This window comes from Ochotona princeps, chromosome 1 (assembly GCF_030435755.1).
Source record: "Ochotona princeps isolate mOchPri1 chromosome 1, mOchPri1.hap1, whole genome shotgun sequence".
Taxonomy (NCBI): domain Eukaryota; kingdom Metazoa; phylum Chordata; class Mammalia; order Lagomorpha; family Ochotonidae; genus Ochotona; species Ochotona princeps.
Window position 1 is genome coordinate 105,488,203 of NC_080832.1, and position 14,268 is coordinate 105,502,470.

The 14,268-nt window shown below is 49.8% G+C and overlaps 1 protein-coding gene across 5 annotated transcripts in view; it reads right to left on the reverse strand.

The window, feature by feature from the left end:
• Window positions 1–576: 576 nt before the first annotated feature.
• The window catches only part of BICRAL (BICRA like chromatin remodeling complex associated protein), a 102,140-nt gene continuing 88,448 nt past the window's right edge, over window positions 577–14,268 (reverse strand). For all 5 annotated transcript variants that reach the window (XM_058662673.1, XM_058662678.1, XM_058662664.1 and 2 more), the window contains 5 exons: window positions 10,262–10,323; window positions 9,497–9,642; window positions 8,264–8,358; window positions 4,002–4,104; window positions 577–1,733 (listed from right to left, as the gene is read on the reverse strand). In XM_058662673.1, coding sequence (XP_058518656.1) covers window positions 961–1,733; window positions 4,002–4,104; window positions 8,264–8,358; window positions 9,497–9,642; window positions 10,262–10,323 — 1,179 coding nt within the window. In that variant the 3' untranslated portion in view covers window positions 577–960. The remainder of the gene's footprint in view (window positions 1,734–4,001; window positions 4,105–8,263; window positions 8,359–9,496; window positions 9,643–10,261; window positions 10,324–14,268) is intronic.

Here is a 14,268-nt window from a genome sequence, read left to right on the forward strand (position 1 = left end):
ACCTAGCAACCAACAGAAACGTACATCATATGTTGACTACACCCAATTACAGAATGCAACACTTGGGTTTTGTCTCAACAGCTCACATACGTCTGCTTGTACATATACACACATCAGAATCTTCCCGGCTCTCCCCTGCCACTCCCCTCCACGCTGCGCCACGACACTTATTTCATTCATCTTTATTTTAGCCTGGGGAAGTGACCTCAAGTCCCACTGGTGGCACTGAGCAGGGGCACTCCCTGGGCAGAGGTGGGCTCAGGGCCGTGGAGAAGCGTGGCTCTCGCTCTGGGATAGCACAGCAGCAGGACTGCCCTCCTGGGGGACCCCCAGCTTCCCCCACCAGGGCTGAGGAGCCTGCAGGGCGGCCAGTAGCAGACTGCTCAGGGATGGTGGGACACGGGGGACTGGGGGTGTCGGGGGAGGAGAATCACCTGGTCTTCCCCCAGTGAAGAACAAAATAAAAGAAAATAAACCCTCAAAATGATCAAACAAAACTGAAAAACCACAAAAAAAAAAATACTAAATTTGAAGAGATTAGTGGAATTTTTGTTGTTAAAAAGTAGCTTCTCTCAGTCCTCTTTGATTTTCTTTAATAATTCTATTTTTCAAATGACTTATGATTGTCAGAATCTTACCCAGGGTCAGGCATACTGTGGTTTCATTGAGTTACAGTGGTTAAAAAAATAATAATTTTAAAACAAATTTTAAAAATGACCATAAGCACTTGGCTAACACTCGCAAGGTGTCGGGCCTGTCAGACTGCTTGCTAAGGAGGGTTAGTTTCGCTAGAGGGGCTCCTTGTGACCGCGGAGTATTGCTCTTCAACACGGAACAGGCTGAGAGAACGAGGCGTGATGACAGATGGAGCGGGCTGCAGACAGGGCCATTCCATCCGCTTGTCAGGGAGGGAAGAACTCCGGGGCTGGCGGCAGGTGGGGGCAGGGGGTGCGGTTGCTATTAACACTCTAGGATACTATTTACAGCTGCTTCTAAAATGGAGTCAGTTTCCACCACGCCCTCGCTGTGGTCCGGGATGAACTTTTCCAGGCAGTTGTCCTGCGAGGCCATCGGGGAGAAGTTGGGGAAATCTAAGTCGACCGAGCCGCTGCCGGCGGCGGGCTCGCTCTGGGGTTGCCGGCTGGCCTTTTTCAGTTCCAAGATATTTTTAAACGTCGTCTCCAGGCTCTTGGTGAGCTGCAGCTCCGGCTGCGGCTCACCGGACCCTTTCAGGATGTCCGTGTGCAGCGCATCGCTCTGCGGGGAACGCCTCAAGGTTCTGTCCGGGAAGGAATTGCTCCCCGGAGACTCGGCGGGCGGCTCTCCCAGGACGCCAGCGAGCTCCGGCCTGCAGGATGGTCGGTGGAGCCCCTCGGGGCCTGGCGAGCCCTCGCGGGTCTTGGTGGGCTCTCTCTGGGCGGCTTTCTCGTCTGCAGGGCTCCGGTACGGAACCGAGCCCGCTTTGTCCAACTTTAGGGCTCGGCCGAGGCCTTCGGATTTTTTGGAAATGTTTCCTTCCGCGGAGACCACGATGTGATTAGGCACTAGAGGAAACTGGTCCGGAGTCGCCGGCTCGGCCGCGCCGGCTTTGGCTCGGTCCCTGCAGTGCGCCCTGGCCGTCGGGTGCGCGGAGCTGGCAGATCGGCTGCCGTGCGGCTCGCTCCTGCAGGGCTGGGGCTCGCGAGCAGCCTGGTCAGGCTGGAAGGCGCAGCAGAAGTCGGCTTGGAAACCCTCTGGAAAGGGGAACAGAGAGCGCCATGAGGAGGAAGGCAGCCCGGCACCCATGCGCGGCTTCCCCTGGGGTGTCCAGCGTTAGTCCCCTCGGAATGTCAGGTCCCCCACGGCCCCTTTGGCACAGGGCCCTGGAGCTTGCATTCGTCCCTCCAGGCCTGTGTGAAGGACCCAGGGTCTCTGAGCCCAGCCCACAGGATGGATGCTCAGCAGCCCAGAGCAAGCTGGGCTGGGGGTGAGGAAGTCCCTGAGGGTGTGGGCCACCGAAAGTGTGGACTGTGGACAGAGGCAGACAGCCTGCTGCCAAGTGAGGGCAATGAAAGGTGGCTTTGATGACCTCTGGAAGACCACACAGGGTCTGTGTGTGGCCAACAGGAACAAAGTGTCCACCAAGTTCAACAGAGGAGCTCCAGGGAATACAGCCTTGTAATTTAAAACAACCACATTCAGCTTCCAGAGGTCAGGGCAGCTCCCTTCCCAACCCCCTGTGGCACTCGCGTCTAGGGGGCCAGACCCAGGGAAAGATGATCTGTAAGCCAGCTAGCTAGCTGACCCAAGGCGGTCAGGGAGTCGGTTCTAAGCAAAGGGCCAGAAACGCACCTGATATTATTATTTTCCTTTGGGGGGAACTATTTGAGTATCCTGCTAATAATAAGTACATGATCCTTCCTTTAGAGTCGCCCTTTAGACTGAGTACAAGGGTGTATATAAGGAGACTTCAGAGTTCACAGAGGAAGTTGTGGCACTGGTATCTGAGTGCTGGCTCAAGTCCCGGCTGCTCCACTTTTGTTGTTATTTGTTTGTTTAAATTAAGATTTACTGATTTATTTGACAGGCAGAAAGATCTCCCATCTGCTGGTTCACTCCCCAAATGGCTGCAACAGCCAGAGCTAGCAGTCTGGACCCGGAGCTTCTTACAGGTCTCCCACATGAATGCAGGGGCCTCAGGGCTTGGGCCATCCTCTGCTGCTTTCCCAGGCACATTAGCAGGGAGCTGGATGGGAAGTGGAGCAGCCAGGATTTGGATCTGTGACCACTAAAGATTCCAGAGCCAAGAGCATGGGCCCCTGGTCCACTTCTGGTCAGCTCCCTACTAATGCGTTCAGGGAGGCAGCTGATAATGGCTCGGGAACTTGGGCCCCTGCCCCCACCCCCATACAGGAGCCCTGAATGGTGCTCCTGGCTCCTGGCTCCTGGCTCCTGGCTTCAGCCTGGCCCAGCCCTGACTGCTGGGAAATAAACAGGAGGAGGAAGCTCTCTCTGCCCGTGTCATCATTTCTTTCAGATATATAAATGTACTTTAAAAGGTTTATGGAAAAATGAAATTGAAAGATAATTTGAAGCCAAATTTGTGAAATTCATGTTGTTGTTGTTTTTTTCTCAAAACCTGTATTCTCCACGAGCTTTTTGAGGGCCACTCAAATTCATTTGTAAATTTTCTAAGTCACATCAAACACAAGGCAGCAGTTTTATATTTAAGTACCAGAAAAGATATTAGAGGAACGGCTGAAGCCATGCTCATTACTTCAATAGTAAGGGAAAGAAATAAATCATCAAGCTCTTATTTTAAACTCTGGAGGATGTTGTTATGATGATTACAGCAGCATGGTAAAAGCTTCAGATACATTACAGGAAAGGAAATTAGAATACAAAATCATACCAAGTACGGGAACACCCTCTCCGCCCACCCCCCCACCAAAATGCAGCATGCAAACAAGAGGTGGAACTGGAGGGAAACCTGGAGAAATGAATGCATTCCTCTGCTAAGATGGTGACACAGGGGCACAATTCCTACTTTGTGAATAACAACAATGTTACTCAATCTAAACTGTCCAAGAGTCTGTGAAAAACTAACCAGAACTCATTGTTACCAGGCAGAAAATGAAGCAATTAAAGACACATGCAGCTGGCAGGACGCTGGGGCCAGGAACCTGCCAGTTGGCCAGGCTGTGGCCAGGCCTGGCTTTACTGTCGCCTTCTCCAGCTGTACCTTGTGCACAGCCGGCCACCTGCTGACATGCCAAGGTGCAAGTGTTTCTGTCATTCTATGAATGATCAGAAGGGACCGTTCTAAGTTCACAGTGGGTAAAGAATCTCTTACCTGGATGTACAGTTCCTTTCTGGATCTTGTAAGGTATTGGTGTTCTGCTCTCAACTCTGGGGCCCGCCTGTGCCCACTCAGAATTTCTATTCTACCCTCAAGTCTCTCCCCCACCAGTCAGCTCCCATGACCACGTCCCCGGCCCCCGCAGCATTCCCTCCCTGCTCACCGGGGTCCACGAGTGCCAGACGCTTGTCTCGGGACAGGGACGCCCTTTCCTCCTGGTTGAACATTCGATCGATCATCACCATCTCTGCAGAGGGGTTGATCCGCTGAAATGGAGAGACGCCTCATTTCAGGAACACTGCACTATGTCGGCCACACCCCATCTTGCCCCACTGACCTTAGTTACACATGATGCATTTTTTTAAAACTTCAGTTTTTTGGGCCCGGCACGGTGGCCTAGTGGCTTAAGTCTTCACCTTGAAAGCCCCGGGATCCCATATGGGCACCGGTTCTAATCCCGGCAGCTACACTTCCCATCCAGCTCCCTGCTTGTGGCCTGGGAAAGCAGTCGAGGACAGCCCAGTGCATTGGGACCCTGCACCCACGTGGGAGACCCGGAAGAGGTTCCAGGTTCCCGGCTTCGGATCGGCGCGCACCGACTGTTGCGGCTCACTTGGGGAGTGAATCATTGGATGGAAGATCTTCCTCTCTGTCTCTCCTCCTCTATGTATATCTGACTTTGTGATAAAATAAATACATCTTAAAAAAAAAATCTTTAAAATAAATAAATAAATCTTCAAAAAAAAAACTTCAGCTTTTTGAGAGAGGTAATTTACGCATTGTCTCAACATTCTCGAAGGGACCATAGGGCATAGGAAAGCACGTTTCCCTTCTCTGCCTCCCCTGGATACCGCCAGGCAGTGCCTCTCCCTGGAGGCAGCACCTGCCCACCTGTTGGACATCAGAGACTGTGTATGTGAGCATTCATTTACGGGTCTTTATTCTGCTTGATACCCTCTGTATCCTGCTATGCTCTAAATCGTGTTTCCTTTCTATTAATGCTTTGCTGTATAGAATCAAAATATTCTATAGCATTGGGTCAAGTGTGTAGCCCTTTCTTTTTTTTTTTTTTTTTTTTAAGATGTATTTATTTTTATTACAAAGTCAGATATACATAGAGGAGGAGCGACAGAGAGGAAGATCTTCCATCCGATGATTCACTCCCCAAGTGAGCCGCAACAGTCGGTGCGCGCCGATCCGAAGCCGGGAACCAGGAACCTCTTCTGGGTCTTCCACGCGGGTGCAGGGTCCCAAAGCTTTGGGCCGTCCTCGACTGCCTTCCCAGGCCACAAGCAGGGAGCTGGATGGGAAGTGGAGCTGCCGGGATTAGAACCGGCGCCCATATGGGATCCCGGTGTGTTCAAGGCGAGAACTTTAGCCACTAGGCCACGCCGCCGGGCCCTAGCCCTTTCTTTACAAATGATGGAGCTGGCCTTTTCTGAAGGTTCGGGAATGGTTGAACATATGGTAACAACCATTACATACTTTGGTGGCACAATCTCAAATAAATATCTGGGTTTTTTTAAGATTCACACTAAGTTTTCAAAAAAATGTATTTTAAGACTTATTTAAAAGGCAGAGCAGGAGTGAGAAGGACAGACACAAAAAGAAAAAGAGAAAGAGAAAGAGAGAGACAAATCTTTCACTTCTTGGTTCACTCCAGCTCTCCCCAAATCCCACAGGTTGGGGCTGGGCCAGACCAACCTCTGGAGCCCAGAACTCAATTCAGGTTTCCCAAGGAGTTGCCTTGGTGCACATTTGCAGGAAGCTGGAATCAGAAGTGGAGCTGGGACCAGAAGCCAAGCACTGTGACATGGAATGAGGGCATCCCAAGAGGTATCTTGACCGCTATGCCAGACTCCCAGTCCCAGTGTATGTATTTAAATACATATGCACACACACACCCCCCCGACACCAAATTATCTAAGTGTGTCATGTAGTCCAACCCATTTTCGAAGGTGCACCTTTCAAGTTGAGCTCAAATTAAAAAAGACTTTAAGAGACTAATTTATAGGTATAAGTGTACATGATTTAGAACTGTTTCTAAAACCACAGAATAGGTTGATCTATGTTATTTCCTGAGATGTCTTCCTCTTTTCTCTAATTCAGGTTTCAAAACTGATTTTCATTTTTATTGGGGTGAGGAGTATGTTTGAAGGTAGACAGTGGTGATGGTTGTGTAAATGATAAGCCATTGCTGAGAATCATAAAAGCCATCCAGTTGTACACTTGAAACTTAAACATGAGGGTGGATGTTTGGCCTAGTGGTTAAGATGCAACTTGGGACAACCACATATTGGAGTTCCTGCTTTAAGTCTTGTTTCCTTTCCTGGGTTCAACTTTCTTTCTTTTCTTTCTTTCTGTTTTAAGATTTATTTATTTTTAATTGGAAAGGCAGATATACAGAGAAGAGAGACAGAGAGGCAGATCTTCCATCTGCTGGTTCACTTCCCAATGGTTGCAATGGCTGGAGCTGAGCCAATCTGAAGCCAGGAGGCCGGAGCTTTTCTGGGTCTCCCACGTGTGTGCAGGGTCCCAAAGCCGTCCTTGACTGCTTTCCCAGGCCACAAGCAAGAGCTGGATGGGAAGTGGGGTTGCTGGGATTAGAACTGGCACCCATATGGGATCCTGGTGCATTCAAGGCAAGAACTTCAGCCACTATGCTATCACACCAGGCCCGGGTTCAACTTTCTGTGAAGCAGCAGGTGCATCTGGTCCCTGCTATACGCGTAGGAGAAGTGGACTCACATCTGGACTCCTGAAGTTCAGCCCAGCCCAGTCCTGCTGTTGCAGGCAACCAACTGGAGAATGAAACTACCAAGTGAAAGGTTTCTCTCTGACAGACTCTGTCTCTTATCTTTTTCTGCATTCCAACTAAAATGAAAGTAAAAAATATTAGAAAACAAACATGAAGCTGAGCAGGTGCACACCACTTTAGGGGCCTGTGTTATGGCCCAGCGGCCCTGTGTGGTGCTTGCCTCTCAGCTGCTCCACTTCTTCTTATTTTTAAAGATTTGTTTTATTTTTATTGGAAAGTCAGATATACAGAGAGGAGGAGAGACAGAGAGGAAGATCTTTCATCTGCTGGTTCACTCCCTAAGTGAGCCGCAACGGCCGGTGCTGTGCCGATCCAGAGTCAGGAGCCAGGGACTTCCTTCAGCTCTCCCATGTGGGTGCAGGGTCCTAAGGCTTTGGGCCATTCTTAACTGCTTTCCCAGGCCACAAGCAGGGAACTGGATGGGAAGTAGGGCTGCTGGGATTAGAACCGGCGTCCATATGGGATCCCAGCGCATTGAAGGTGAGGACTTTAGCTGCTAGGCCACTGCGCCGGGCCCAGCTGCTCCAGTTCTGATCCAGCTCCTTTGCTGAGGTCCCTGAGAAGCCAGTGGAAGGTGGACAAGTGCCTGGGCCTCTGCAGCCACACGGCAGACTCTAAGAGTCCCAGGCTCATGGCTCCAACCTTGAACCATCCTAGCTACTGAGGCAGTTTGGAGAGTGGACCAGCAGATGGATAATCTCTCTTTTTGTCTCTTATTCTCTCCCTGTGACATTACCGTCCAAATAAATAAAACAAACTAAAAAAAAAAAAAAAAAAAAAAGACACCACTCCGAGTGCCTGGCTTCAAGTCTCGGTGTTGCTCCTGCCCCCAGCTTCCTGCTTCCTCCCTCCTGGGGGGCAGCAGATGATGGCTCAAGTATCGGGGTCTCTGCCACTGGGGGGACCTAAATGAAGTTCCTGGCTCTTGGTTTCAGTGTGGCCTGTCCTGGCTATTTTGAGCATTTGGAGAATAGATCAGCAGATGGATGATTCTGTCTTTTCAATACAGGAAATACATTCATTTAAAACGAAACATGAATCTTGTGGTATGTTAATGAGCCCTCTCAAACAAAATGAGGCTGACTTTTCCCATCTGCCACGAGCTCATCCTTGCAGATGGTCAGCTGAACAGCTGCCTCTCACTGCAGATGCCCCCAGGCCTTCTGCAACATCTCGGGCTGGGGAAAGGCAGGCTCAGCATTAGGCTCTGGCCCCCCAGAATTCCACTCTGTCTGGGTCCTAACTGCTAACAATCCCACGAACCTATTAGCCAGCCAAAATTTGTTTCCTCATGTTAAGTCAACCATGGGACCAATTAACAGTGATTCATCCAGGAAAGCATAGCAAACATCATGGGCTGTTATTGGCGTAAAGTTCAATGTTTCTGTCACCTGTATGCCCGTGCCTTTTCAGTCCTGGTGTGACAACGAGGTTCCCAGAGCTCAGGGATCACCCAGGACTCAGTGGCTGTGACCTGTGGAGTGCTGCGAAGCAGAAATGCTTGGCAGCACAATTCCTTTTTTTAAAAAAAAAATTATTTTTAATGTTGTTTACATAGTTAAGAAGGATGTATGCCCATGTGAGCACAGTGGCAGCACAATTCTTACCATGGCATCTTCGAGCAGCAGGAACCTGTACTTGTTGAGCATAGCTTGGGTCCTCTTGAGGAGCTGGGTGGCCACTGTTTCAAATTCATTGTCCACTTTGAGAGAGAGAGAGAGAGGTGGTGAGAGACTGGCCGTCACCCAGCAGGCCTCTACTTCCTCGGGCTGAGAAGCACTTCCTTCCTGTTCCTCAGATGCATGAGTCTCGTCTATGGCCATTTTCTCTTACTGACTTGCTTTTCCCCCAATCACATATCATGCTTCTTTCCTGCTCTCTCTCGCTGTCCACTAGTAGGAAACCCAGTTTAACATTAATCTGTTTTAACTTTAATCAGGACAGTAAAAACAATACCACTAGCTATGTGACAGGCCGGCAGTAGACACTGGTGCACAGATGGAAGTGTCTGCTAGCCAAGATACCCAAACCTCCTCCTGCTTCTGGCAGGCGGGACTGACCGTGAGGTGAACTGCTTGGGACAGGTGGCACAGTTCAGGGTCAGGTGCTCCGGGTCCCCTGTCCCTGCGATCCTGATGCCTATCCTTGGTCATTGTCCACAGCACTCACACTTTCTCACTCATTCTTTCACAGTCTTTATGGCTCTGTGTAAAGCAGGCCCGGGCTCTACTGCCCGGCCTCCCCAGGGAGCATTCTGATGTACCACCAGAAATCATGCACTTTGAGGTCAGAGTCTGGAAGTAGGGGGCTAAAGCAGTGGAAGATGCTAATAGGGTCAGACCTTGGCAGTGGTGCTGGGTGGGAGAGGGCAGTGGCCCAGGGCCAAGAACTGGGAGGGGCTGAGTTGTGAGTTGTGAGTTGTGTTTGCCCTTGACCAAGTTGCTCAAGTGTGGTCAGTGCCCTGAGAACTCACCTTGAAGCCTCAGAATGCTTTGGGGGCTCACAGGTCACATCTAGCTCATGGGGTACACCCTGCCTTAAAGTAAGGATCATGTCCAACTGCTGTGAGGAGTACCTATGCAGACAGCCTTAAGGTCCTCGGATGCCCAGCCCTCCAGTGTGCCACAACACACTCGGATGTTTAGGTGTCCCCTTCAGAGAAGGACAGGTCACATGGCTAACAAAGACTGGGATACTGTGTACACTGGGGCCATGCTGGGTCTGCGAGGACCACACATCTTCCTGCTGGCGTGACGTGTCTCTTGCCCAACTGTGGGGTGGCTGTAGTGGGGGTGGGGCACCTGGTGTCAGAGGGTCCCCCTTGCGTGAGGGTGGTTTACCTTTTGTCAGGTCTTCCTCTGTCGGCATGGAACCCTGGCACACGTGGTAGGAGAGCAGCCTCTGTACTGCGTCACTTAGCGACCGGAACTGGCTTTTGTCGGGAGTCACAGCGTGGGCTTGGTCCCTCTGTAACTGCTGGAGGATGCTTTGAAAGAGACACGGCCAATGTCACTGCACAGTCATGTGAGGATGCCACATCAAATCATGCTGTTCGCTTAACATGCAGAGAAGCACAGCCATACAAGGGGGTCTGTACAAAGTTAGTGGAAAGTGGAACTAAACGACTCATTTCTTTTAGCGTAAGAAGCTTGAAGTCATCTATACTTCCACAGACAGTACCGGCATTATTCATAGCATAGGGGATCTGAATTGCTCTTGTGAGTACCGTGGTGAGCCCAGACCATGGCCTGCCCATTCTCACAAGGCACTCACATGGGCCAGGCTGCCCGATGACTGGCCAAGTCAACTCATGCAAACATTTTTTTTTTTGTCCTGATCACAGGAGTTTATCAAACCATGTTTCTCTGCAGAGACCCTTTGACGGTGAAAAAGTCAAAGTGCTCTCCTTAATAAGAGAGCAAACGGGAGGCTCAAACCACTTTTGGTGCCTGTACGGGTCTTACTGAAAACAAACTTGAGGAAACAATTTTCAGAGTGTGTTTTTAGGACAGGTTAACATACTGACTTCCGGGGAGTATATGTATTAAAGTTTAGGAAAACGAGAGAAACATTCAAACCCGATTTGTTATTGCAAGGTGACTCACAAGGCTCCTTTAGTGAGCTGTTTGGCAGCAGGCCTTTTCTGTGCTCCTGAATGACCGTCCACCTAGAGACAAAGCACACCACTCAGAACCGTCCTGCACAGATGCAGTGGCAGGACGCAGCCACACACATGCCACAGCTCAAACGCTTCACCCGACCACCCCAAAACAAATTCTGTTTTACAAGTTTATATTTTCTTTTGATTTATTTGGAATGCAGAGCCATAGAGACTTGTGAGCGAGAGAGAGAGAAGTCTTCAGTCCACTGTTCACTCTCCACATGCCTGCATCAGCCAGGGCTGGGGCCCGGCAGGGACTAGGCTGGATTGGAGGCAGAGGCAGAAAGCTGTACCGCCAGTCCCTTTAAGGGACTTGGTCTGTCTTTTAAGGCTGAATCCTCACTTTCTTCTACAGACTGTGCTTTGGAAGGAATCATTGTGCTTTGGAAGGAATACACTTGTGGGTACTAGGTCCAAAAATATCCGAACCCCGGCCAGATCCTACTGAATCATGTTTTCAAAGGTGAATGAGGAACCACACATTGTCAGTGCCTGTCACAGTCCAAGTGAGATCTAAAGCCCCTCTTGCACTGTACTGTGGAAGCAGATGTGCCTTTATGGCAGTGTACGACAACGACACATACCTTTCATGAGTCTGCTAGGCAAGTCCACTGTGGAAGGTAGGTCTGATAGACAGGAAAGCAAGGAGTACGCTGAAGACAAAACATATTCTTCCTTCTTACTTAAAAAAATTATTTATTTATTTGTTTGTTTATCTATCTATCTATCTATCTGAAAGTGACAGAGAGAAATAGACGGTGAGATATTCCATCCACTGGTTCATTCCCTAAATGCCTGAAACAGTCGGGGCTGGGACTGCGCCGGTTGGAAGCCAGGAACCCAGCACACTATTGGGTTTCTCTTGTGGTTGGCAGGGACCCAGGCACTGAGGCCATCATCTGCTGCCTCCCAGGAGCACATGCAGGAAGCTGGAGTGGGAGCAAAGGACCTGGGACTCCCTTACGTGGGATTTGGCTGTTTCAGGTGCAGCGGAACCTCCTGCACCATCACACCCTCTCCTGATTAGACATGTTTTGAGCTTAAAGAGCTAAAATAGGGTCAAGAGACTTCAGGGACTGTCAACTTCATATGTCCTGGAAGCTGACATAGGAAAGCACAAACCTCTCAGCCTGGCTGGGAAGAATAAATCCCCTCCGGAAATGGCCACAAGCAGTCCCCTTCAACAGTGGACTGTGTTTTGTTTTGTTTTGTTTTTTGAGGGCCTGGCTGGCATGTGCTAGCTGCTGGCATGGTAGTCATCTAAGCGGAGATGATGGCTTAATGAAAAGCAGCACTGTAAATATGTCAGAAATATGCTGGGTACTCATGCTAGGACCATAAATCAAACAGGGCCTGGCCAACTGAGGCGGTCTTCAGGGACCACACCCCTGTGGGGGCCCACGCTGGATGGATGGGCATAGAGCAGGTGATGAACTGTGTGCTTCCTCTGGTGGGGGGTGGATAGGAGAAGCCTCCAAGTTCCCCATCTGCACACCTGGCATGCCAGGGGGCAATCCGACTCATTTCTCCTGCTGTGGCTGTGCAATTCCTAAGAACAGGGTACAAGTTGGTTTCCAGAATCTGTCCAATTAGAACTTGCACACAGCACACTTCCAACAGAAAACAGAGAACCAAGCATGGGCCACAGGACCGGTGGCTGCAGCTCCCTGGCTGCTCTGAAAGGGGCTTCTTTCTGGTGAAGGCTTGCCTTGAGGGAGCAGAACAGGGGCACCCTGAGCCAAAAGCTGTGGAGGCAGAGGTGAGGGTCGTTTAAGTAGAGTAGAGGGTCGTTTAAGCTAACTAGGTAGATGATAACAGACGCTGTAGACGCTATCATTTTCAAGAATTTGTAGTCTCTGAAAGACAAGAACTCAAGGTCCTGTCATCTGTCAATGTGAAGGGACCTCCAAGCTGCAACTTCAGGAAGAGGAGGCCCAAAGATGGAGCTGCCCGAGAATGGTCAGGCTTTGTCTTTCTTTCGGGACCAAATAAAGGCATGGGTAACCAAAGCCTTAGGGGGGATAAGATGTAAGGGGCCCTGTTTGCAAGCCAGGGAAGGAGTGAGATTCCACACAAACACATGTGGAGCTGCAGGGTGTGGTGACAGGTCACATGTGACGTGTTCACTTTAGATTGCACTGTTTCCAGGAAGCACAATCATGTCACAAATTTAACAAGAAGCATGGTTCCTTCCATGGCAGGGTACACAATGACGCAACAGCTGGCAAGTGATGGCATCTCACAGGTGCTACACCATGGCATAGCCACTCAGGTGGGAAGGATATGGGGAAGGCAAATGACTGGGGTAAAGATGAGATTACAGGCATGGCTCAATGGTGCAGTACCTAAATCCTCATCTTGCAACAGCTGGGATCCCACATGGGCGCCGGTTCTAATCCCGACTGCTCTACTTCCCATTCAGCTCCCTGCCTGTGGCCTGGGAAAGCAGTCGGGGACAGCCCAAAGCCTTGGGACCCTGCACCCGCATGGGAGACCTGGGAGAAGCTCCTGGCTCCTGGGTTTGGATCGGATCAGCTCTGGCCATTGAGGTCACTTGGGGAGTGAACCAGCAGATTGAAGATCTTTTTCTCTGTCTCTCCTCTCTGTAGACCTGTCTCTACAAAAAATAAATCAATCTTAAAAAAAAAAAAAGATAAGATTAGGTCAGAAAGAGCTAAGGGGGGCGGGGCAAGAGGAGGAGGCTCCCTGGACCCATGGAAGACAGTTTCTTGCAAATGTTCCTGGCCTGGCAAGCATAAGGCTCAACAGCCTGGGCATCTGCACTTGCCTCAAACCACTTGTGGCCCTGGGAGCAGAAATGGGAGTGGGGGTGGGGAGGAGTATGATTCAAATATATTTTCTGAGCCTGTGGATATATCACCGAGAAAGTTGAAATTGATGTCACTGATGAGAGTGTTAGTAAGTGACTTTGGAATCCCAACTGTGCCTCTTAGAGCCTGCCTGGCATCACTTCCAGGCTAGAATACAAAACCAAACTTCTAGCCCACAATTCTCTTCTCATGTCAGAGGAGTTGCAAAAGTGGCAGCCCTAGAGATCTCAAGGTGCCCTGCACATTCTTGAGGTCATTCTGCAAAGACACAGAGGGGACACTTGATCCTTGCCCTGCCCTGAGCTGCCTGTATGGGAGGCACTCAGATGCCACGTGTGGACTCGGCTTCCATCCCAAACTGTTCCTGTGTTCGGGAATTCTACCCCTCCTCTCTGGCAGCACAATCCTGACTTTCAGTTTCCTCACAGGGGCTGTCCTGACTGCTGCCCACCCAGGGCTCATGGCCAACCCCAGGGTTGCCGGCAGCACTGCCTGTTCTGCTGGGCACATGGCATGCAGGAAGTTTTATTACTTCCACAGGGTGTTTCTATTTGCTGTTGTGTCAACATTGGGTGGTGAGAAAACAGGAAATGTAGGATCATGTACATTTAGCTAGGGTAAATACATTTAGAAAAATTAATCTGCTGGTTGAACTCTTGTGTGTTGTTGTCCTACAAACGAGGAAGACAAACCAGATGACATCTAAGAATAACAAGGCCCATTTAGCTCTAAGGAAAAAAAAATCTGGTATCTCTGTAATGCATTTTAAGGTGATACACAGCTTGCAAATGACCTTTATTTAATTATCTCTGCTCTTATTACTTCATAGTACAGTGTACATAGTATATAGTATATAGTATGTACACTATAGTATATAGTATATAGTATAGTTTTTGATCTTAAGAAAATGAAGATAAAACTATTTCAGGGCTGGCATGATGGTGTAACACCTCACATCTGCACCTGTAGTGCCAGCATCCCATACGGGTGTTGGTTTGAGTCCTGGATGCTCCACATCCAACCCAGCTTCCTGCTGCTAGTGGCCTGAGAAAGCAGCAGAGGATGGCCCAAAGACTTAGGCCTTTGCATCCATGTGGGAGACCTGGAAGAAGCTCCTGGC